The 25823-nt window shown below is 56.9% G+C and overlaps 1 protein-coding gene across 1 annotated transcript in view; it reads right to left on the reverse strand.

The window, feature by feature from the left end:
• Window positions 1–25823, reverse strand: part of CARMIL1 (capping protein regulator and myosin 1 linker 1) — a 146835-nt gene that overhangs the window by 87925 nt on the left and 33087 nt on the right. Inside the window, exon 3 of the mRNA XM_071219951.1 lies at window positions 1461–1511. Within this exon, the coding sequence (XP_071076052.1) occupies window positions 1461–1511 (51 nt within the window). The remainder of the gene's footprint in view (window positions 1–1460; window positions 1512–25823) is intronic.

Here is a 25823-nt window from a genome sequence, read left to right on the forward strand (position 1 = left end):
TCCTCTGACCACAGCCCGCCCCAAAGACGTCTGCAGGCTATCACGGGTGGGAGGAGGCAGGAGCGGGTTAGGAAGCTTGAAGCCCTCAAGACATTTTAAAGACAGAACCACAGATATTAGCGGTTGGGTAGAAAAGAGGAAGGAATTAACCCAAACTATCCCACTCACTCCACCCCCACCTCTAGCAAGACAGCAAATCCACACGCAATTATGTGTCTGTCTGTCTGTCTGTCTGAGCGACTCCCACACTCCACATCAGCGTGGGTCCAGTGAACTCTCCAGCCCGTTTCCCTGCCCACATTCTGCTCCCCGGACACCCAGCACAGTTTCACCTGCAAACCTCCGAGCAGCGGCAGACCCCTTCTCTGGCTGACAGTGGGGGGATCCTTCACCCCAGCGTCTCTGTGGACCCCCTGACCTATCACTACCCACCCCCGCCCCCCACGGCAGAGCCGGGCCTCTGGGTGACGGCAAAGTTCTGTTTCTTCACCCAGGTGTGGCTGCGGGGCTACCTGCCTTGTGACTAATCACTGAGAAGAACACTTCCATTCTGGGTGTCTGACTGCACGGAGGCACACTTAACGGTAAAAAGACAAAAGAAAAATGTTTAATTAATCGTCCCCCAGAAAAAAAAGAAACTAATGTCCTCATCAGTGCCTGCTGCACATGACTGGTCTGGACAGAATCATCCCCCCAGAAAATGAGCATCACTGACTGGTGTGCCTCCCGGGCCCAGGGACCGTGGCACGTGGGGTGGGGAAGGGGACCTGCACGCATGTCACTTTGTGAGGCTGACGGTGTCAGAAACCAGAACCCACATCCGACCGCCCCAGCCAGGACGACTAAACCTCGAACACGTGACAGGTGAGCTGGGCCTTCACTCAGGGACAGGACGGGATCAGCTCGCAGATGGGAGGCAGGTGACCTCCCAACAGGAAACACACCTGACGCTGAGGTACATTTTTAATTAAGGTTAACACCGTATCCAGGAGCCTTCTGCTCAAGAGGCTGCTGGACTCTTTCCTCAAGCCCTAACATTTCCTCCTGCAGCCGACTTTTCACCAGTGGGATAATGGCTGATCCACTCACTTCCTTCTCTCCAGCCCTCGGGCACTTCAGTGGACAGGGAACTTCGTTCTATGTCATTCACAGAATCGCTGATTTCCCTTACGACACACTGTGAACACGCAGGCTCACTGCACATCATCAGAAGGGGCTGGGACCCGCACCTCGCCGCTTGGAGAAACCTTGTAAAACTTAGCACTTGTTCGATCAGGGAGTAAAGGGCTCGGGGACCCATGCTTTTGACCAGCGAGCAGCGGGCTATCTCCGCCAAGCTCGGCGAAGATCCTGCAAGTGTGTGCAGATGTGGTGTAGTGTGTACACGTGTGTGCATGTGTGGTGCAGTATGTGTGCACACGTGTGCGTGTGCTGGCAGGGGGACCGGCACCGGCACTTACCTTGGTGGGCACCCGTGCTGTGAGAAGGAAGGCGCGGCACGACGTGAGCACCTGAAAGACAGAAGCAGCGGCGTCAGGTGGGCTCTGCGACCCACGGGACCTGACGCAGGCGGGCGGGTGTCATGAGAACAAGGACCCGTCCCTGCTGGCCGGCCTGTCTGTCTGTCTGTCTGTCCATCTGCCTCTGCCTCTCCCCGATCACCTGTTGGCCTCCACATTTCTCCGTGCTCCTGTTCTGTATCTGTCTACCTGACTCTTTGTCCCTCTGCACCCACTCCACGTCCCTTACACCCTCCTCTCTGCTGCTGCCGCCTCTGTCCCCACCGGGCCCCACCGTCCCCTCGTCCTCTTCCCTCTGGAGCCCCGGCCTATGCTCAGCCCGTTTCCCAGCATCCTCTGGGCTCATCACATGATAGCCTGCATGTCATTTACGCTGATCGCACAAGAGACGCCAACCACAGGAGAAACACTGCCTGCTGAAAGGTGTTTCATTTGCAATGAAGTCACAGGGACTCTGGAACAACATGGGACGTGAAAATGACAGACGCCTTCGGATGTCCCTGGAGCACAGCACAGGGGGAGCTCGGCGACACTCCGGCCGACGAGCCCTCACAACGACCCTCCACACAGGCGCCCAAACAGCGGGCCCTGGCAGCACCCTTAGGGGGCAGCGTCTCCCCACAGGGCCTGCCCTGCCCTGGACAGTCACACTGGGGCCTCCCAGGGGCCTCTGACGAGGGAACCAAGTGGGTCAGGAAGAGAGGACAAACCCCCGCATGTCCAGGCGGGTTCACCTTTCGAGTGAAGAGCAATCTCTTGACCACGTGTAGGTACATCACACTGTTAACAGGCACGTCTGCTCCACCCGGCGGCCGAGTGACAATCCCCTCTCTGTGGAAGTATTTCAAAGGCACGCTGAGTGCACGGCGTCCTTCACAACTTGGACGCGGGCCAAAACGACAGACTTAGAGAGAAACACACCGTGAGGGACCCAGGCTTTGAAGGCAGAGACCCAATTCTAGTAGCCAGTGGGGGTCCCCAGAGGCGCCAGGGCTGTTCTTAGAAAGTGTGGGAGAGGGCGCGGTGGGAAGGGCACCCAGCCCTTCCCAAGACTGTGCCCACCACGGGCACAACTATACAGCGGTGTTCGGACGCAAGAGTGAAAAACCACCAACGCTGCTGCTCCGGGAACTGCGCCTCTTTGTCTGGCAGCGTGAACTGAGCCAGGAGCTGATATGGGGCCACACTCACGCCAAGAATCCCAAAGAACCGCCTGCTCGCCTCCCTGCCTGGCCCCTGGCCTCGGACCCTGGCCGGGGAGGATCCCACATTCACACCCACACTCACATGTGCACGCAGACTCACGCCCTCACTCACAGTGCTTCCAGCAAGTCGGGGCGCATCACACGGGAAACTCCCGCCTCTCCGCACACTCCCAGGTGGGTCCTGTTTCAGCACCGAGAGCCCTATATCCCGGAACCTGGGGCTCTGGGCCGCGCTACCTGCGCGGGTTTGGGAATCATGAAGACAGAGTCCCATCCTGGCTCTGCCCCTTTCCAGCTCTTCCACACGACGGCTACCTTTTCCACGCCCAGGGTGCTCACCTGTAAGACAAGGCCACCCCTCCGCAGGGCTGAGGCCGCTGCTTAACTAAGATACAAAAGGAAGAGCGTGGCTGGCCTCCCAGAAGGCCGGGACCAGACACCAGCTATTATGTGGTGAAAACTGATGTGACAGTATCTTCGGTTTAGGCTCCCAGGGTGGGAGGCAACAGTCACTCCGACTGGGTTTCTAACTCACAGCTCTTGTCAACAGAACAAAACAAATGGGACCTGCAAAGATCCGAGGCATCTCCGAGGCGGAATTGTTGGGTTGCATACGTATTTTTGGCCTAGAAGGAGAAGAATGTTCTTGCAAACTTAAAACTATGGGGGGTCAGAGGGGTATGTGTGCCCAGCAAGGAGGCTTAACCACAAGGGCAGCTCCAACCCTCCCCCACCACCCCTGCCAGGCCCCTCCTTCCACCCACCTTAGCATGCAGGCCTCATTTCAACCTCCCACAGCTTCCTCTCCCGCTCATTGAAATGCAAGCAGCAGCCTGCTTCGCGCTGAGGTTTCTCACTTCAACTTGTGACTTTCCTTGGAAACATGTATAAAAATCCTTTCTGCTGCGCAGACTCACAGCTTCACGGAGAGTCGCAATTTTCGCCGGGCGAAGACTCGTACAGGGGCCGGCTGCCGGCTCTGGTGCCCTCCCCCACCCCCTGACCTCACCCTGAAACGGTCCCGTTTCGCCCCCTTACGTCCCCCACCGCCGGAAGCTCCTCGCTGCACAGTCAGTCCACACACCTCTGCCCGTCACCGAGGATGCCTTCCAGTGAAACCGGGCTCCCCACGGCGAACGCTCAAAACCAGGCTCGTGCCCCCAAAGTGCTCGCTCGCTGGTGAGTGCCCTTCATACAGCACCCCACCACCAAACGCCCAGCCCCACGTGCATCGTGGATGAGACCGCCCCACCCCAAGACACACTCAGGGACGGAGAGGCAGGGGCCGCACCGTCATCCCCACTGTGGAAGTGAGGAGTGACAGGTGCAAAGGGACTGGGCAGGGTCACCCGGACAGGTGAGGGAGGATGAAGAGTGTCCAGGCCCTGAGCCTCAGCCCGGCCGTCTCTGCAGAGCCGTGAGGCCGCCACCCTCTCGGGCCAGAGCAGGGGACATTGCTCCAAGGCGAACAGGAAGCAACGCCTCATTTTCCTGCAATCCCTGGCCCCAAATTCCATACAAAACCAGATCACCATACTTCTCGAGCACCTGTGTCAAGAACAGGGAAGGCCAGCGGCCCCTACCTGTCTCCATGAATACGCTTCTACTGGGACGCAGCCCCGCGGTGGTCAAGGGGTCATTGCTGGCGGCATTCACAGGACAAGGCGGAGTTGAGTGGACGCAGTGGAGGTTCTCATGACTCACAAAGCTTACATGTTTACTGTCTGGCCCTTTCCAGTGGCTGGGAGGACAAGCCCTGGGGTCACGTCGCCTGGCTCCCAGCCGAGCGACGGCCACTATTTCCTGTCTGTGAGTCTGCTCCGTGGCTTGGTCCCTCCTCTACAAGGTGGGAGAAACAGGCCGACACCTTGTGGAGCCGTGGGCTTACTGAGTTAATACATGTGCTCAGGAGACAGGGGCATGTGGAAGTGAGCATGGCGTGTTGTTGTTATTATGTTTCAGTTACAAGAGGAGCATAACCGTCCACAGGAGCAGTGAACTAAGAAGAGACTTGGAGGATTTAGCCGGGTTTGGCCTCAAGCTCGCCGAGCAACCCAACCCTGAACGCGTTGCCACTCTGTGAGCCTAAGTTCGCCCCACCACGTAAGAGCAGGGGCAGGGCCGGGTCTCTTGTCCACTCCTCACCTCGGGAAACGGTCCCCCCTCTGCTCAGGGCTCTCCTCCACAGGACAAAGGCAAGTCTGGCCTCTCCTTCCTCCCCAACAGGACCACCTACAACGGCCACCGCAGGGCAGGTCATCGTGTCATCGAGGGTGACGCGCACACTTAGGCAGAGCACGGAGTCAGCCAGCACATAACATATGAGGGCCGTCAGGGAGCCTCTCAAACTCAAGTGGGACTTGGACATAAATAAACAGCCAGTTAAAAAGTCTTTCACAGCTAAAACGGTGACAAACTGCAGACCCCTCGGACTATCTCATCTCCCACCAGAAGAGACACACGTTCTTCAGACGCACGGAGACAGAGAACAAGAAGTGGCCGCAGCAGAGGTCTGCTGAAAATAGCCTAACATGGATTTTTTTTTTTAATTTAAAAAGCTTTAGCCGTGTCTCGGCTACTGTGAATAATGCTGCAATGACCAGGGAGCATGTATACCTTTATGAATAGATGTTTCCAAGCTTCTCGGGTGGATACCCCAAAGAGGGATTTCGGGGTCATACAGTAACTCGTTCTTAATTTTTGAGGACCCTCCATGCCGCTTCCCGCAGTGGTGGCACCAGTCTGCGTGCCCAGAGGCAGTGGACGAGCGTCCAGCCTAAGCGTGCTCCAGTGGCAGACCGAGTGAGGAAGATGCGGCCCCTACCTATGGCAGATGCTCCGCAGCCAGAAGGAAGGGGAAAGACGACCATCTGCCAGAACAGCGTGGATCTTGCAGATGTCATGTTAAGCGAAATAAGTCAGATGGAAAAGGACAAGGACCATGTGATTTCACTTACACGTGGGATACGAACCAGAAAAAGCAATAAAGGAACAAACTCATAAACTCAGACCGCAACACGGGGGTCCCCCGAGGGAAGGGGGAGGGGCAAGGGAGGCTGAGGAGGTAAAGGTGAGGGAGGGAGACTAGAACTTGGGGGGTGGTCACGCAATGCAACACGCAGGCGACGCGTTAGAGAACTGAACACCTGAAACGTATCCAGTGTACCAGCCAATGTCACCCCAGCAAATCTGATCTTTACAAAGCCTCAGCCAGGCCAAAGAAGCCCATGAGCCCAGAGCAACAAGTGTCTAGATTTTCAGTGGCACTAAAGGTGTATCACAGAAGGTGCCTTTGTCTCAAAATCCTTTAGTCTGTTGCTACATCCGTGCTCACTGGGGTGTCCCAGGGCCCTCGGCCCTGCACACCCAGGAGGGCAGATTCTTAAAGTGACAGCGAAGTCTTAAAGCTGGAACAGCGAGGCGCAGACTCGCGTCCACACACTCTGCCAGGAGCCGCCTGCGTGAGCTCACGCCCCTGTTGTCACTTTAATTTGCACTTTTTTGTGATATGTGGGTAAATTGAAACAAAAGAATTAGAAGAGATAACAAAGCAAACAATCTTTGATATGTTTCCCCAAGTTATTTTCCTCCGCTCAGGCAAAGGGAGACAACTCTGTACCCGGTGAGGCCTTTCCCAATAGGTAGAGCCCATTTGCAGTGTTTCTGTCTTTTGCTTTTTGTACTAGGCCACGCCCACCAGAGAAATCGCACAGAAGGTAAGCCGCCACCCGTGGCAAGCCGAGCAGGATGCTCCCAGCCACAGGCCGCACCCCGCTGTCTGGTCTCGCAGAGGGGCCTCCTCACAAGCGAGGCTCAGACGTCTGCCCGCTGAGTCTTAATTCCCAAAGCGCCTGCTGCTGAGTGTGCACCCCCCTGTAATTAGCAGGAATGCTGTGCACACGGAGGGGGCCCCGGAGCCTCACTGCGGCCACCCTGGAGCGAGCACCCGCTTGCCCTTCCCTCAAAATTGGCTCTGATCACCGGGCACCCGGCAGCCTCTTCCCTTTCCTCCTGCTGACTCAAGGGCTCCCACCCACTCCTCCTGCCTCAGCCTCTGGGAAGAAACACCGAGCTCAGCTCCTGCAGTTACTCCGTTTTAGACTCAGCGTGACCAACGACTTCCAGTCGGACTTACACGTTAGCAGCTGACACTACGAAAACTTAAGAATGACTTGAAGTTATGAAAAACATAGACAAGACAGTACTGTGAATTTTAAACATTTTTCTTAAGGTTGCAGGACAGATCCCTTTGAACTTAGCCCCCAGCCCTCGTCTTGGTCTGCCTGGGATGCTACAACCAGTGCCACAGAGCAGCGTGTCTCTCTCATGGCTCTGGAGACTCGCATGTGCGAGGTCAAGGTGCCAGCCAGTTCAGGTCCCGAGAGGAGCCCTCTCCTTCCTGCCGAGGCCTCCCCTGGCAGAGCAGAGTGGGAGAGCCAGCTCTCTGCTGTCTTCGAAAGGGGCACCAACCCCATATGCCGGGCCCCACCCCCAAAGCTACTGCACTGGGATTGGGGCTTCAGCATACAAATTTGGGGGAACACAAACAGGCCATAGCAGGCACCACAGGAGACACGGAGGTCCGCCTGCGTCTCCTGAATGAAGCCCACGCGCTGCAGCAGGCAGAGCACCCCCGGGCGAGGGAGCAGTGCGGGGAGCACTCCAGGCTCTTTGCAGGCATAGACATGGGGGGCACCCCAGTACCGGGGGCGGGGGGGTGGGGAGACCCCCAGCAAGCAGCCGCAGAATCCTGCCCAGCCCTGGTTTCATGCTGTGGGCAATGGATGCCCTAAGTGAGCAGAGAAATCTGCCTTTAAAGGTGAAAACTGGTAACCACCCCCCAGCCCCCCACCCCCGTCTGGGCTCAATGCCCTGAAGCCCCACTCCCATCAGCTGTTTCCTCGAGGACGGACCCTCCCCCGTCAACAGAACACGGCCTTCCGATCTCTCCCGCCTTCCGTCTCCTGGGCTCCAGATGACCACATGGGACACTCGGGAATGTGCGGCTGCTCACACTTCCCACACACGAGGCGTGAGGCCACGTCACGGGGCTCGGCAGCTTTTGGGGCCCACATCACGTGAGTGAGACATCGGCTCCTATTTGCCCACTGCCCGAGGTCCTCCCTTTTTTAGTAATTTTTTTCCTTGAACGGCCTCCCTCACAGCTCTGTGGTTTCCAAAAGATAGCAGAATGGCAGCGTCCCTTTGCCAACTCACAGCCAGGGGCAAAGCAGTCACTTCCCACCGGGATCCCGCTATGCGATGCCCCCATGTCAGACAAAACGTGTGCGTTCAATGCTTCCCCCGAGGCCTCGCTCTTGCACGGAAGATGTTTTCAACATTGCCATCCACAGGTGTGGCAGGTGTGTGTGGATAAGATGTCACCCAAGCCAGCAAACGGGTCCCAGGTTCCAGCCGCCCCTCCCCAATCCCTTCGGCAGCCTGTCTCCTGAGTGGCTTGCTGAATTGAACGCAATGGTTGCAAGGATGAATTCTAAACTCTGCATCTTCAAAGTGCAGAGAGGGTTTAAAACGCCTGCCTCCGGAAGCTGCTGAACGGCGGAGTAAAGATTGCTGTTTCAGGATTTAACACCCTCGGTAAGCAAGTGCACACCTCTCAGAAAACGCAGAAGCATTTACATTAACATCCCATTTGTCTGCGCAGAGGGACAGTGGGCACCATCCACCTCGTGTCCGCTGCCTGAGCTCGAGCTCCTTAGAGCTGGTGTTCGGGGGCTACGGAAGGAAAGGCACAGCCCAGACGCTGTGGTGGTCCCCAAACTCAGGCCTGCAATTACAGACACTCTCAGCTTTCCTCAAGTCTACACACTGCAATCTCTCTACTCTGCCCATTAAATGTGTTGCTAGTGAGGTCGAAGGGGACCCCGTGTTGGGTTATCTGGAATTCTATGCTGTCTTACGTCACATGATCTCGTATTATCATGATTCTCACCTGCTGCCGGTTAATTTCATGCAAATTCTGATTGATTTTCCAAAGCAGATCAATAATAATGGCCAAATGGCCAATATTTGTATCACCTTTACCAGGGGCTGGACCTGGGGCTTTGCCCACAGTGCCCCTAAGACCCCCACGGTGACTCTACCAGGTGAGGACTGTCACCCCCATGTCCCCGGGAGTGGCCATTTCTGTTTTTATTTTACGGTTCCCAAACTGTATCAGCAAAGTTCAAGTAGGCGAACAAACATCAGACAGATGATAAAATTCCTGGCACGTCCGGGCATCAGATCAGGGGGCTTCCTCGGCGTTGCAAGACTCCTGCGACAGGTAATATCATCAAGTGTGCTGATTCTTGGGCTCTGGTCCCACGCCAGTGCCCCCCGCTAAGGTCCCACTGCTCCCCGGGCATCAGCCCGGCCCCACTAGACGCTCCCGGCCGCGGGCTCACCCTGCCGGGAGAACGTAGGAACCGCGGGCTGGGACAAACCCACAGGCCGTCTGCAGCCTAGTTTTTTAAACGGAAGCATTCATTGTACCACCCACCGTCTTTACCAAACCTGCTGACAAGTTGGTGAGTCAGCCTGGAGTTTGGCTCCCCCATCGTGCTCCCTGCCAGAGGAGCTAGCAGGCGGGAAAAAGAGAGTCTCAGGAGCGGAGAGACCGAAGATGGAGTCGTCTGGAACTCTCAAAGGCCGACTGACAGACACCTGACCCATGTGCGCCGCGCAAGAGGCTGTTTCTCAGGATGGTGCCACCGAACCCAAACCCAAGATAAACCCGTTTATTCCTCCTCCAAACAGCATGTATTCAGCTGTAATGATCACCACCAGCAGAAACCCACCAGAATGTTCCTTCCACTCCACCCCGTTGGTATCCCCTGTGGACACAGATTCCCGAGGCCTGGGTGCGGCACCCAGCAGGGGCTCAGTCGGCACTGGCTCCTGGGTGAAGTGGGCGACCATCAGCTCGGCTGTCTCTGTGCTTCCCATTCCCTCCCAGGTTCCAGTCCGCGCCCCTGCAGACCACCCTGCCCCTTCACCAGAGAGAGGCTTCCGGAACACAGATATGCCTGGTCGTTCAGCCGCCTGCGCCCTCCCCAGATGTCCCCACCCTCTCTGTCCCTGCACCGGGTGGTAAGCACAGTAAGATCTGCGTGGCCTGATGTCCTGTGTCCCTCCCTGAGCCGGCGCCCCAGGCGGCTCTGTCCTCCTGCAAGGTTGCACACACCTCCATCACCGCGCTTGCCCGCCGCGCTGCATCAGTACCTACTGTGGCGTCCCCCTGCCCCCAGACCGGGGCCGCCGTACGGGAAGATCATCCGAGGAGTCCTGCACCCCAGCGCCTAGCAAAGCCCTCAACAGCCGGCAGGTGTCAGCGACCCTGGGTGTTTGGGCAGATGAATGAAGGACAAGGTGACTCAGCATGAGACCCACTCAGAACGTCACAGGTGACTGGGTGAGGCTTCCCCGCAGACAACAACCATGAAGGCCGAATGCCCACCGTGGGCAGCAAGGACGGCAGGGCGGACACGTTCTGGAAGGCGGTTCTGCTGGTGTCTCCTCACTTCCCAGGCCACGAGACCTGCACCAGCCTGTGAACAGGAAGACCGGGGGGCTCTCCACTCCAGGGGCAACAGCCTGAAAGCAAATCTAAAAATAGGAGTGACTTTCAGTCAGTCCTAAGGTGCCCATGCCCTCACCCAGCGGCACTCAATGGGTCCCAGTCCTGGGGGTCCACCTCCCGCCACTTGGGCCTCAGGGCTCCCTCCTGCGGGGCCTGCCTGCCTCCCCGTTATGCAGCAATTCCACCCCATCTGCAAAGGCGGGAATGGCTCAGTCCCCAGAACACCCCCCGGAAAGGCGGCAGGACCTGGAATGCTCACCCTGCGTGTTTCGGCGCTGGGAGAGTGCTGCCCTCTGCCATCTGGCAGAGCTGGGCTATAATTTAGTAGGGAGAAAACTCACGGAAATTCTAAAAGGGAATTCAGGTGACTAAGTGAAAACTAAAAAGGGCAGGAAAACACACAGCTTCTTGAAATACCGAGACTGAGAGCTGGGCACCCTATTAAAACAAAGATTTCCGACCATTTGCAAGTCCTTTGAGCAGGCTTTCCCCAACCACACACAAATGAAGAGAAGGACAACGCACCACCACCACCCCCCCAACCCCCCACCTCCCCCACTCCCGCACAGGCAGCAGAGGGAGGACGAGGAGCAGACCCCAGACAGTCCTGTCTTGCGCTGCTGGGGCCGGGTGTGCGCCGTGGCCCAGGGGGAGCACAGCGGCCGCGGCCGCAGTGGGCGCACAGCGCAGCTCCCGAGAGGGAAGGTCCGCACCCACACCATTCCTGAGTCTCCGGTGACCACGCAGCGCCCCGGACAAAGATAACACCGGATGAGTGGCTGCTGGACAGGACAGGTTTATGGGGACCTCAGACGCTACACTTAAAAACTCAACAAAAGGAAAGAAAACGAAACAAAAAAAAAAACAGATGAAGATGTTTAGGGTTCGTTTCAAACTCCTTATTAAACATGAAATGTAATCCAAACGATAGAAGAAAAAAATTTTGTTTTTCTTAGGCTTTGGTGGAGTTAATGATCTGTAAACGTGAGGACTTATCTCATTTTAATTGTCCGTTTACCTTCCCACCCTAGAGCTTTCTCTTTTAGGGCAGGATTAGCTGATTGCTTCCGAAAGCCAAATGCGGCTCACTGTCTATTTCTGTAACAAAGTTTTATTGCAAACCAGCCGTATCCGTTCACTGGCGGGCTGCCCACCACGGCACCCACACCATGAGGGCGGCCGCCCCCTCTGCCGGAGAAGCACGCTGAGCCCGCCCTAGGCACCACGTGACATCGAATGTACAGCAGAACGTGTTTTTATACCTAACTGGGAAGACGTATGTAGCTGAAGTTATTTACGGGCATTGGGGCTCGGGGGGCCACCCTAAAATGGGCCACTTTGGCGTGTTCTGATCACTGTGAATTGAAGTGACTTAAGAGACTGTCGGTGAAGGAACATTGTGACCCCTGTCCGTGTCCCCTGAGCGCAGGATATGAGTCCCCCACCACCCCAGTGAGAGGTGCCCTCCCTGTCCCTGGAGGGAGGAGGCAGACAAGATGCTCTCGCCACCAGACTGAGGGAATTCGGGCCACAGAGCGTATACACAAACCTTGTCATTTTCCCACTGGTTACTCCCCAAGCCCACACTGCGCTCGGATCCCTCCCTAATGAGCCCCCCATACGAACTGTCTTTGTCCCATCACATGCCCACAAACTTCTTGCTGCTTCGTGTAAAAAGACAGAAACGCTGCCCGCTCTTGGGTCACTTTCTGGGCACCAATTTTATGATCTCCTGTGCACAGAAAATTAAATTGGTTCTTCTCCTGTTAATCTGTCTTATGTCAAATTTATTATTGGTCTGGCCATGAGAACCCAAGAGGGGGTTCCCCCTCTTGACAGAAGCTAATTGAAAATGCTGCTTACTTCTGGCTCTCCTGGATTTATTTACACCTCAAAACTGAAATCCACTGAACACAGTCCTCAAAAAAAAGAAAAAAGAGATAGGAAAGCTAATGACAAGGACACGTTTTCTGGCCCCCTCATTCATGCCATGATACACTTCAAGCCTCTGAGAGCCGTTAAGGAGCAGAATAAATTCCATGGATGTACAAAAAAATTTAAGAAAAGGAAAGGAAAAGGTGTAAAACGAAACTGAAGGCTGTACAACACGGAGCCGTACGTGGGGCCACACGTCATCTTGACCTCGCTGCGAGTATTGAGGAAATGGGTCACCTAGGAACCTCGGCCTGAGGAGCGAAACAAAGGGAAAATAGAAGAAGGAGTCAGTGAAGTGTGCGGCTCGCGGTGACGAATGGAGAGGCGGTCGCAGACAGGTGCCCTTTGGACACACAGCCACCCCGCCCTTGGGCAGGAGACGCCTTGGAGACAGGAAGAAGAGAACCCGGGCTTGACCTTGACCTGCCCCCATCACACCAGAGGCCCTCTGGCAGCTCCCAGGCCTCAGGCCACCTGCCCCCAACCTCCTGCTTGCCCTCGGTGCCCACAGCTCCCCCGTCTACTCAGAGGTCTCACCTTCCGCTGGGGGAGCCAGGTTTTTCCAGCCAAACCCACCCGCCTCCCTCTTCCATCTACTCAGACTCTACCCACCCTCAGGGTCCCGCTCAAATCCCACCCGGTGAGTCCAGCCTCTTGGAGGGACCCATGCACAAAGCCACAACGTCAACGATGGCCCATGGGGCTACACAGCCTGACGGGGCTACACAGCCTGACGGGGCTACACAGCCTGCCGACTGGAAGCCTAGCTCCCCCTGCCTCTCTCCATCACGTCCCGGGAGGCTGTCCCTCTGTCTCCTGAATCTACACATGTGTCTATGGCCGCACTGGGCTGTGAGCTTCTAGGAAGAGCACGTATCACGTGATTCTCCCACACACAGGTCAGCGATGTCGCCCCCAGGAGTCAGGCTCAACGCTCGGTCCTGTGCGCTCAACACTTTGAGGTGCTGTGTTATCTAATTCCCAAAATAACCCCTTGGGCCGCCATTGCCTCCACTGCCCCCATTCTCCCGACCAGACGACGACTACGACGAGCATAGGAGGAAGCTGTTAAATTTGAAGGAGGCCACACAGCTCGAGAGGGGCGGGGCCAGCACTGCCAGTGGGTCTGGGCCCCAGGTGAGCACCGCCTGCAGCTGTGCTCAGTGAAACCTGCCCCGGGCGAAAACACTCCAAGGCAAAGCTGCCTGTCCACTTCCTCACTCAGAAGGGCTCCAGGGTGGGGCAGCCACAGCCCAGGGGCCACAGCAACCCGTCACTCCAAGGGGACCGTGGGACTCCAGCAGGGCGGGCGCACACCCAAAATACCCATCGCTTACTCGCAGGCACAAGCGGGCTGTGCCAACACTTCACAGGTATTTTCCACATTCCCTTTCAACAGCTAGACCTTTCCTGTCTTTACTGTCAACGACTGACCTGATGGTCAGACTACACACCCTCACAAGTGAGCACGGCGATGGGAAACTCAGTGTGCTCCATGCTCAGACACGTGTGGTATTGCGGCTCTTACGGCGCCTTGTGTGACGGTGAAGAAGGACACTCTCCTGTCCTTGAACTTCTCCCTCCCGGCCCCGCAGATACAAAGGTCTTAGAGAAACAGAAGCGCCCAGGTCCCAGTTCCGAAATGAAGACCCCGCGCTTGGAAACGCATTCAGGGGGTCGCCTCCCGAGCTGATTCCACATGCGGGACTCCATGCATAATGGGATTATGTGCCTCCCGCTCAGTCACTGTGTCCTAATGAGCTTGGCAGGGACGGAAGCTTGGCACTTTCTCTTAGCCAAATGTGCCTGTTTCCATGCTCCCTGCCTCGCCTTGCTGCTGGGGCTCTGGGGGGAGTCTAAGAGGCTTGCAAAGAGGTGGCAGGGAGGACAGGCTCCCACGGGTGGCACTGCCTGAGGAAGGCCAGGGCTGCAGACGCCGCTGTGAAGCCAGTGAACCAAGGCAAGCCGCAGCATTCGTCCACGAGTCCCCTGCCTGCAAACTTCTGCCTTCCAGTAAGAGTTTGAGCTTAAAAACAAGGAGCACAGCCCTGGCCGGTGGCTCAGTGGGTTGGAGCATTGTCCCACAAACCAAAAGGTTGCAGGTTCAATCCCCAGTCGGGTTGTGCACAGGAGGCAACCAATCAATGTTTCTGTTTCTCTCTCTCTCTCCCACCCCCCCCCCCCCCCCGCCTCTAAGATTAATAAAAATGCATGGGATGGGGGGTGGGGCAGAGGCAGCTGCTTCATCAGAAAGCACTTCAGACCTTCCAGTTTCCTTGCAGATCAAGGGGAAGAGCGACACCTGCACTCCAGGAAGCTGCTGGGACTCCCGGCCCTGCCAGGGCAGGATGTCAGCAGCCTATCTGGGAGCTTGTCACCTCGAAGCACAGCACGTGGGGACGCCAAGAGGAGTAGCAGATGGGAAGGGCTGGAGGGGGCTGCGGCCCCCTGACAGCTGTGGTGTCAGGGACACGCAGAGCCACGCAGCGTGGAGACAGGAGCCTGGAGCGTCTGACTCACCGGGAAGCAGCTGCGGTAAGTCCTGAAATAATTTTAAAAGAAAAATGAGAGCAGAGTGCTATAGTCATCCATTAAGCAGACGCTAGAAGCATCCACAGGCTGAGACGGAGCCGCGCTGACGGCATCTGGGGCGCGGGGCCACGCTGCTGCAGAGCAGGTCATGGTGCGGCCCCCTGTGGGACCTGCCCGGAGTGTAAGTCACATCCCAACCTGCCCCAGGACAGAAACCCAGCCTGCAGCCCAGGCCCGGCACAGCCACCACAGTCACTGAGGAGAGACTCCTACACACTCAGGTAGACGTGGCCACTCGAACTCCCCATTACTGCACTCTCTCCATTGGAAAGAATGCGTAATGCAATCACGTCCAGGTTTTTTAATCCAGCCAAACACTGGCAGAGAGGACCGTGTCAAGTTTTCTTGCCACAATGGCAAAGGCAAAACAGCAAAAGCCTAACCGAGCTGCTTCACTCTAACTCCTTGCTGTAAACCCATCATTGCACCATTCCAGGCGGCATACTGGTCACCACGACATGCTCTGAGTAATTCAAAACTGTGGTTGCAAAATGTGCCCAGGACAAGGGACAGTGACATATGCAGGAGAAGAAAGGTGGCAGACAGGCAAAGTCTCACTAATTCCACTGGACGCAGCAGCACTTCTAAGGGCTGGCGGGGGACTTAGGGGGCGGGGGGATCTAGGGAGATGCACAGAGCCCAGTGTCAGCTAGTTCCTGTGCTCCCAGCCACACCACATTGCGCCGGGATACTCCGCTCACACCTCTTCTGTCCCCAAACGGGCTGCCCAGGCTGGGTTTCCTGTGAAACCACCAATCTTCACGTGGCCGGTGCGTATCGGAGGACGTCCGCTTTCTGCTCCATGAGCTCTAGGAGTGACGTCGGGCCATGGAGAGTCACCGATGGCTTTATGATTCTGTCCCCGCAGCTCCCGCAGCCGCCTGCCTCTTCCAAGGCCACGTAATGGAAACCAGTGCAAGAAATGGAAAAGTGTGATTTCATGAACTCAACGGAGCCTCCTTCGTCTGAGAACAGGCAGCTAACTAACTGCCTGTTCTCAGAAACAAAACAAGCGCTGTCTGACCCCTAGGAGTTTTTTACATTCAGCCACACCTTTGCTAACGAATACCAGGGGCCTCCCTGCGTTCAGCCTCCAGAGGATGGAGCTCTGTGGAAGACCGTAGGCTCCCCTTTCGTGTTCAGCTGACAGGGAAAAGCCTAGTCCAGCACGCAGAGGGCGGTTTAGGGGTGTCTCCAGATGCTGCAGGAGAAAGCAGGAGTCATTTGGAAGCTGAGTGCTCACACATGGGGTGTGTCTCCAACGTGAGTGGCTTTGAGCTGCAGTCACACGCCCTCCGGCTCTGAAGGCCTGTAGGACACTGACAGGTTGGCCCCGGCAGGCTCACACAGCTGAAGCCCTGCAGGCACTGGTGGGGGCCTCCCCAGGAGCACCCCGTCCCACGCCTCAGGGCAGCCCCCCTCCGAAGCCTTCCAAAGCACGGTGCAGCCCCACGGACACCAGACCTCCCCCATCAACCCACCTTTGTCAAAGGCAACATTGTTCGCTTTCCACCACAGCCCACACGGCCCTAGAGCGATATTCTCTTTCCATTGCCTGCACTAACAAAAAGAGCCCCAAAAACAGACACCAGAAGTTCACTTCCATCACGATTCACCTTCCACCAAGGAAGGGCAGGGGACCCAGACCCAGGCCACACCCCCAAAACGAACCGGCGGCACAGGCTACCCAGATATGGGAGCAAAAGCAGTTCTCACAGCGGCAGCCAACACGTGAAAATACATTCATCGCAAAATGGAAGGTGTCGCTCAGCAAACCCGTGCGGGAATGCTTTGCAAACCCCAAGCTCACCCTCCAATGTGGCAGAAGTTTAAACGGTTCTGGGACAGTTTGCAGGTCACCCGGGCTTGCTGGTGAGTTGCCCTCACACCTGAGAGAGCTCCCAAAGCCAGTCCTTCTCCATCGGACACGTCAGAGGTTCCCCGTGGGCACGAAAGGACAGCGTTTGTCTAGGCTGACTGGAAGGAGCATCTCGCCCATCGCGGACCTGTGGGGCACCGCTCCTTGGGTTCCACGACTTCATCCCAACAAATCTGTGCTCTTGAAACATCCGTTTACTCTGACAATGTTCCAGGAGGCCCACACGTGCCAGGCACTGTTCTGAGACGCTGGGCACAGGAGAGGACAGAGTGGACACAAACTCCACCCCAGGGAACCTCACATTCCAGCCGAGAGGGAGCCACCGGCCACACAAACAGGACACCAGGCACGGGAGACACTGACCACAGCATGTGGAGGGGAGAAAGGAGGCTACAGTTTTACGTGTTGGGGGGCTGCAGGTGGAGGGCCGTGCTAGGGAGGGCAGAGGGGGAGGAGAGGGCGAGCCAGCCAGGTGGGCACCCCAGGAGATTAAGCGAGAAACAGCGAGTTCAAGACCCTGAAAGAGGGGGCTGTCTGGGGAATCCAAAGACCAACAAAAGTCTCCATTTAGCTAATTGTTTCATCATCTTTATTTATTTTTATTTTTTATTGTTGTTTGAGCACAGTTGTGTCCGTTCTCCCCACACACAGAGATGTCGAAAGGCCCCGCCGTTCTCCAGTATTGGGGGGTCTTTGAAATCAAGGCATCTGATGCCACTGCAGCTCTCCGACGGGATGCGTCCTGCTCTCCCAGGGCCCTGCTGCCCTCTCGGCGTCTGGCTGGCAGCGAGACGGGCCCCAGGGGCTCGGGGACCTGCTTGGTGCCCCAGCAGCCAAGGCTCGCGGCCGAGCGCAGCCTTCGGCCTGTGGACTCAAGCCACAGCGGGCGAGGCCCCCCGCCCTGCGACCACCCTCGGCCCCCATGTTGCGTGCATGTCCAGGTGGCGAGAGGTCAGCTCAGAACACTGTGACCCTGGGAATGAGCCCAAAATAGAGCTGGCGGGAAAAAATGCCCAGTCTCTGCCCTCCCAAAATAATGTGACCCTTACTTTGAAACCCTGTTTCCCACAGTCCTTATTTTGAGACAGGAGAGCTGTACACACAAAAGAACAGAACGTGAGTCCTCGCGACCCGGAGGAAGGTCAAGTCTGAGTCAAAGGCACCGAGGCCGGGGGTCAGGCTCCTCTGGGCTCCCTGCCTGGTCCACTGGCGGTGCAGTTTGGGGGGATGGGGGGACCGCCTTTCAGCGGCTTCACTTCCTTATCTGTGGCAGAGAATTCACAGTCCCCACAGTGCGCTATTTTAGCAAAGACTGAAACAGTGGTTTCAAAGGGCCCAGCATGTAAAAGGCCAGACTCAAAGGTCACGGCATATGATTCCATTTCTAGAGCTTGCACGAAGTGACAAAATTACAGAGCTGGGGACAGATCAGTGGCTGCCGGGAGTGCGGTGGAGCTGGCTGTGACTCTGGAAGGGACCCTGCAAGGGCACAGAATGCACCTGGACTGTGGGGGTCACAAGGGTTTTCACCTGCAACGAAACTGCCAGGCAAACACCAAGACTCTCGGCCACAACGGCCACACAGCAAAACTGCCATCCTGAGAGGTCTCCAGAGCGCGGGGGATGTCTGAGGGGGGACCGTGGCCCTCCCAGTGCCTTCGTTTCCCTTAGGCTGCTTCCAGACTGCGCCCCGCATGCTGAGCAGGAAGGCGGGGCAGACAGGCCACGGCTCTCCCAGTCTCGGCTGTCACAGAGGCCTCAGGGACCGACACTCGCTCCAGGGACACAGCACTGCCCTGAAATGCAAAGCTGACCCTTCCGCCCCAATGCCAGAGAGCGCGTGACAGGCATGATGAACACGGCTGTGTTTACGTGTAATAGGTGACATGCCCTTTGACTAATGTCCCGACTTTCCCTCCCTTGTCTACCGCCTGAGCTCCAACCTCCTACCTGCAGTTTACACAGTACATTATGGGGGCAACGCCCCTCCCTCGCAGCCCCACCTTGCAAAGTGCAGGAAGGGCAGCGCCTCGCCCGGAGACAGAGCCCACCTTTCACCCCACGGAGAAAACCCACGCCCGACAGGACACTGTCTGCTGACGCCCCGACCGCGATGCTGAGTCCCAGACCGGCCGGCCCATGTGCAAGACGGGCTTGGAGCTTCTTTTAAGCAGTTTTACTTTTTATTACCGAAGAGTTTTCTGAACACACCTTCCCTGGCCCTCCTTACAGGGACAAACCCGGCGAACAACAGAATTTGGTCCAAGTTTAAGGACTAGAACCTACAGCCAGCTCAGCCTAAGTAAAACGGGCCGGTCACGAGGGAGGGGTGTGATGTCAGCGCCCGGTGGTCCCAGCTGGACACCTGCAGCGTTCCTAATACCCATGAAGAACCCGCACCAGCCGCCCCGAAGTAGGTGCCCTCGGCGGGGAAGTGAGCTGCTTGCTCGAAAGGCACTTCCTTTAGCTTGAGGAAATCACTCCTGCTTCCTCTTTGATTAACCGTGATTACAACCTGCACCCGAGCTGGGAAGCGCACTCCCTACTCAGGACAGGCAGCAGATGCAGCTCCCCCAGGCTCACTCAGCGGCCAGTAACTGGACACTAACGCCGTGGGGTCCACATGCTTTTACACGGTGTTGAGATTCTGTGGCACTTGTTTGGGAGCCTGAAATGTCAGCTGCTTTCTTTCTGAAACGGGAAAGAGAAACAGACCCTGACAAGCACCGCCCCCACCAGAAGCCCCGATGATGCAATCTGTTGCAGTTTGTTCCGGAGAAGAGTCCTCCCCGGGAAACTCATCCAAGGACCGGCGCGCCTCACCCCACACAGGCAGCCGCAAAAATAACACAACGGCCTCTGTTCTGTCTCAGAACATGGTCTCCAGACAACCCACTACAAGAGCCAAGGTCAGGGCATGCCCACCTGCACAGGTAAGGGCTGGACGGGAAGAGGAGGCTGCAGGCAAAGGGTCCCTGGAGAGGACCCCGCTGTCCCTGCCCTCACATCCCACAGCCAACACTGACGTCGTCCTTCGGAAAGTAGGTCAGGAGGACAGACCGGGGTGCTTGCCTGGCACATACGACTTTCTGACTCATTCGCGAATCCCAGAAACCCACCTGAGTCTGGGGGCAGACGGCCCCATTAACTCCAAATGAAACAGCACCCAACCGCTGTTTTGAGGATGCCAGGCTGCCAGGGACCGGTGATGGCTAATGGGGCCACCATGTGGGCCGCTTGTGAGTGGACATGCCCAGGAACACAGCCTGTGTCTACCTTCCCTGCAGGGACCTCGTGCTAATGCCCGAAGGTACTTGTAGCCCAGTGACTTGGCGAGGTTGGCACCCCATCTGCTGACAATCCCTGGGGCCCAGACATCCCTTCCTTCAGCCCAAATCTCAGGTTCTTCACGCCGCATCTCAAGTCACTGCTAGGGAGCTGGCACAGACCATAAGCCCTGTGGGCAGGCACAGGGGCAGCTGGTCCAGAGCTGAGAGGGAGGGCAGCATGGCCAGGAGCCCGTTTGAGAGAGATGCACAGAGCGCCCCCCGTTGGAAGTACTGACAATGGCGTGCCGTCTGAAAAACCCAGGTCAACGGCAGACAGAGCTGGGAGAGAAGGCTGCGCGAAGGGCTGGGACCTCGGAGACAGGCCGCTGCCCTCTGGCTGGCCCAGATCGGCAGGAACAAGGAAATACGAGTTCAGCCGGGCGCCCAAAACAAAAACATCCCCTCCAAAGAGAAGCTCGCACTTGAAGACTGCGCATCTCGAGACCAGTGGCAGGAGAGCAGGGCGCCTCCACAGCAGCCAGAGACCTGGGACCTGGCGGCCTGCAGCCGGGCCATGGGCAAGTCACAGGGCCGCCCTGCACCCCGGCTTCCTCCCCTGGGGAAGGGGGACGATGACAGCAAGTGTCCCCTGGGTTGTTAAGACAATCAGAGGAGAAGAGCAAATCAATCAGGACAGCATGTGGCACCTGTAAGCTTCTGTTGTTATTGTTCTTACCACACAGCTACGACATGACACTTCATTTGACACAATGATATACTTCAGCAGGAGAGGCCACCCATCAGGGACCAGAGGGTTCCTGGTGGACAGCGGCCATTACATCCAGAGCAGGACCACGAGACTACAGCCAGGCCACGAGGTCCTGGTCGCATCCAGGCGGGGCGGCAGGGGGACCGCTGCAAACGCCCCATCCACAACTACCCAGGCCTGGCAGCAGGGCGTCCGTGGCTGGTTTCCCGTGGCCTGTGGTCCGTGGCCAGGGCAGTAATAAGACTGGCCGTGATATCAGGAGTCTCAGCTTGTCGCGTGTGTCTACATACGCTTCCTGAGCCGTGCCCAGGTCCCGAGGCTGCATCGCTGAGGAAGTTCCGCCAGCTACAACGAGCTCCATCCGTCATTGGAAACACCCCTGCGAGGCCACGTTCCTCTTTGGAAAGGAGTGAGGGACACACTGGCTTCCGGCTGACACAGACACCCGGGCGGGAGGGGGGTGGACGGCCCGCAGAGGGAGGAACGCAGAGCCTTAGACAGGTCTGAGGGGACGCGAGGAGCTTTGACAAATCACCTCCAACCTGCACGCTCCTACCTGCGAGCAGCCTCTCATGGCCCACGGCCCAAGCTCCAGGCTGCTGGCTCCTAATTCTTTCACAACCAAAGGAGATGGGTGAAGGGCATGCGAAGCTGGTGTGCTCCCGGTACCCTGTTCCTCCAGTCACCGCTCCTCCGGCAGTGAGCTCACACAGGTGCCCTCCGGCGACACACATGAGTCTTCCACTGAGTCTAACACATTCCATACGGCATGAATAATCACCTGGAGATGTGGAACACTCAGCTTTGCCTTAAAGAAAATAGGTCACCAAGTGTCCCTGTGTGCGCCTGAAAGCCGCAGAGGGAGGGGTGGGAGGAGGGAGTTGCCTAGCACGCAGCGGTCACGGTGCCCTCCCGGCCCCCGCAACACACGCTTCCAGCACCTGTGACAGTTCCAGGTGCCCCCCACACTCTAAAGCAGAGTCCCTGCCGTCCAGGCCACTGCTGAGGGAACTCGGGGAACATTCAGCACCAGCACCGGAAAGACCGATCAGCTGGAAATAAACTCCTGCACCGTGAAAGCAGGGAATGGAAATGATCCATCTACGAATGGCTGCTGCTGGATCCAACGTTGCCTCACGGGAGTAAGACGGTGCCTCCTGGTTGGGGCAGCCGTCCTCACAGCGCACAGAGGCGATGAAGGAGGTTGAGTTGTTCGTAGTGCCAGGGAAGATCATTAAAACAAAGGTAAACACCATTTACCTACAGATACTGTGCCCTCCGTATTGCAGCGGATGTTTTACACATCATTTCTCAATAGGGTGACTCACCTGTTTTATGGGACTGAGCTCAGAGGCTCAGGGAGGTTAAATACTTGACCCAAGGTCAAATGGAAAAGCTTGAATTCCAACCAGCGTCTCTCCGCCTACCAGTCCCAGCTCTAACCACTCTGCACCTCACCAACCTGGCTGCCTACGTGAGACGGCAACTCAGTGCCCACAGGAGTGCACCCAACACCCTAAGGTGGCCCTTCAGGACACACCGACTAAAGCCCAGAGCTGTGGACACAGTGTGCCGCCCAGGCCTGTCCACATCCGCTCACCTGGAGGGCAGGCCGCTCACCCCCCAGCACAGGCCATCGGAACCTAGAGCCGCCCGACCCACGGCAACCAAACGGGCCGTGCACAGAATTTACACTCTCCTGCAGCCACGTGTTTACAAAGTGCAAAAAGAGACCTGGCAGGGTGGCTCAGTTGGTTGGAGTATCACCTCGATGCACCGAGGTTGAGGGTTCGATCCCTGGTCAGGGCACATGCAGGAATCAACCAATCAATGCATGAATAACTGGAACAACAAACTGATGTCTCTCTCTCTCTCTCCGCCCCCCCCCCGCCCTCTAAAAAATCAATGAATTAAAAAAGTCAAAAAGTGCAAACAGAATGCTGAAATTAACAACTTACTTTCTTTCACGGCATCCCAAATGTTACCATTGAAACACGCCATCAATACCGAGCCATTAAGGAGACATTCACCCTTCTTTTTCTCACCGGAAGCCTCTGAAATCGGTGTGTCCAGCACTCAGGGCCCATCTCGGCTCCTACTAGCTCGTGTCCTGTGCTCCAGAGGCATGCGTGCCAGCCCCTGACACCCTGGGTTCCCGGATCTGGACGCTCAGCGCCCTGCACACTCCTCCCCGCCCCCCACCCGGCCCCTCCAGCAAGTGGCCTCACATTTCTAGGATGATCCGGGACAGGAGTTCCCTGGTCCTATTTCTATATGCACAGACTGCTGGGCTGAGGGGCAAGGACACCAATGGGCAACGCCCGAAATCCCAGCATGCTCGCGCCCACTTAATTCCTTAAACGGAGTGTGTGGCACTCTGCTCGAACCCGAGTGCCCTGAAAGGAGCAATCCTTGGAGCTCATACCTCGAAAGGCACTCAGTCCTCGGAGCTCACACCCGGCACTGAGCCTCGAAATCCCAGCACCTCAGATTCCATAAAGGGAGCAGATAGCCCGTCCCAGAGGATGGGGTGCAGACTGAGGGCAAAATGACATGGCTGACTCTGACCCTGTCCCAGTCCCTGTCCCCAGTTCCCTTTCCCCTAACAACCGGGTCAAGAATAAGGATCCACCGGGGCTTCCCCGATTGCAGCCCAATGCCCGACAGCAGACACGGCGACTCCAACGCCCGTGTGCCCGAGGGGAGCCTGGGCCCTCCGAGAAGACAGCCCAGACTCCAGGCTGCCTGGGAACGTGGCCCTGGTGTTGCCAGGCCACCTATTTCTGGACAGAAGTCGCGAATCTGGATTTTCAGCTTCATCACCTGGTTGTTAACTGTGAGCAACTCCATCCAACCAAACAGGAAGTGGCTGCAAAGCCAATGGCACCTTGGGGAACAACCGTGCAAACTCTGGTATTTGTGCGACACAGTGAGGATGCGTGAAGACTGGGTGTATGACGACCTTGAGGGGACCTTTACACGTCCTCCTCCTCGGGTCACCCTCACTGCCCTCCACGGGGCCAGCACAAACCCAAGGGGGCACTTTGGAAAGCACAGGCCAGGCAGGCTCAGGGTGACCTCGCCCCATGAGCCCCTGAGGAGAAGGGAGCAGCGGGTCAGGCGAGGGCAGAGCAGGGGCGACCTCCTGAAATGACAGGACATGCCAGCCCATCGAGAAAGGACACCACTTTTCTCCAGGCCACACGAACACCCTAGTCCGTGAACAGACCTGGGGCTTCAGGAGCCACCGATTTCTTAGAAAGAAGCCAAAAATGTAGATTTCTCTGGAAAACCTAATTATTAAAAGTTGGCAACTAATTCGCATCCTCTTTTCCCACACCGTGATGGCCAAATTCAGTGTTAATTTCTCAAATGAGATGTGTTACAGCATGTGCTCGCACACAGAAACACGTGATGCCCCGAGTCCTCACGCCGGCAGGCTCAGGGAAGAAACCAGGGGCACCCGAACAGGGGCCCCCTCCTTGGCTTTATAGCGAGTGTGCGCCACCCGTGAACCAGGGGCACGGAACCCGTGGTTTCCAGGAAACCAGCAAACAGCTGCGTTCAGGTAATTACGATGAATGGGACTCGACTGGAGAACGTTGCCAAACACTCCACAGCTTCCTGGCCTCAGACTAGAAACAAGCCCACAGCTGGAGGTCGGGACACACCGATGCCCAAACGAGAGAGGCTGAGCCGGCGCGACAAGCACAGAAGCTCTGGAGCCACACACTCCGCACACACCGGCAGGGGTCAGAGAGCAAACTCACACATGTCTGCAGAGAGCTGTCCGTGCGGGACCCCTTCAGTGAGACAGCCTGAGAAGCAAGGGGTGTTCTTTCCCATCTGCACTCTGCCTGTCTGGGCTGTCCCCGTGGTCTGAAATCAATTTCTCATGCACCGAAAATACACTTAATAGAAAACATGAAATAAAATAACTCGCTTTGTTAGTGTTTTCTGGCAAACAGATTCACACCGACTTTAGGCCAAAAGAACGCCCAGGGCAAGAACTAGCTCTTCTTGTGTTTGTCAGACATTGGTGAGACACGGCCACGAAGCAGCCCGTGTTCTCTCAGGGACGAGCAGCGAGCCGAGCAAAGGCCTGGTGTCAGGCGGCTGGGACTCGGGAGGATACACAGGGACAGGGACGCGCAGACACACACTCCAGTCGGATGGTGCTGATGCTCAGGGGCACGGAAGCAGACGAAGGGACAGGGCCAGGTGCAGGGGTGCTGAAGGTTACAATGCTCTTGCTGAAAAGGTGGCCTTTGAAGAAAGACCTGGAGGAGGGAGGCAGAAGGGGGCTCCAGCTGACAGACAGCGAGCACAAAACTCTGAGTTGGGGGCCCACCCGGGATGTCTCCTGCTGAAGCAGAACAACAGGGCAAGTGAGAGGCAGAGTCGGAGGGATGAGGAGGGCCAGCCCGGGGAGCATCTCCGCGGTCACATGGGCTTTCACTCCTAGTGGGGTGTGACGGAGCGACAGGACCTTCACAGGTCCAGGAACAGACTGAGGGACACGGTGGGGAGCAGAGCGGCCGGTTACGGGAACACTGCACTAACCCCGGGGGAAGGTTACGGGGAAGGCACGTACCAGCGGGACAGCGGGAAAGGTGACAAGACATGGATTCTGAGCAGATGTTGAAGCCGAGGCGGTCAGACGTCCTGAGAGGGCGCAAACGATGACTCAGGGATGACTCCAAATGTTCTGTCCCAAGTAAATGGGAGAATGGAATGTGCTCGGCCAGAGGGGACCGTGGGGGAGGGGCAGCAGATGGCAGATACGTGGAGGACAGAGCTGTCCCTTCTGGACACATTATGTTTTTGTTTGTTCTTGTGGTTTCACATGCAAGCAGTTGTTGTCATTCCAACATTCCTGAATTTACAATCAAAGGGCTGACAGGGTAGAGTCGGGCGATCCATTCGGGAAAAGCCTCCTCAGCTCTTGGTTTTGTCGCTGACTTAGCTTTTTCAGAGCCCTCCCTGCTGCTCCCCAAAAAAGAGCCAAACAACGATCAAGGTAATTTTGCTCCCAAACTGCCTTTTCCCCTCCCTTTGCCTCTAGAAGCTCC

The sequence above is a fragment of the Desmodus rotundus genome, chromosome 12 (assembly GCF_022682495.2).
Source record: "Desmodus rotundus isolate HL8 chromosome 12, HLdesRot8A.1, whole genome shotgun sequence".
In the NCBI taxonomy this organism is placed as follows: Eukaryota; Metazoa; Chordata; class Mammalia; order Chiroptera; family Phyllostomidae; genus Desmodus; species Desmodus rotundus.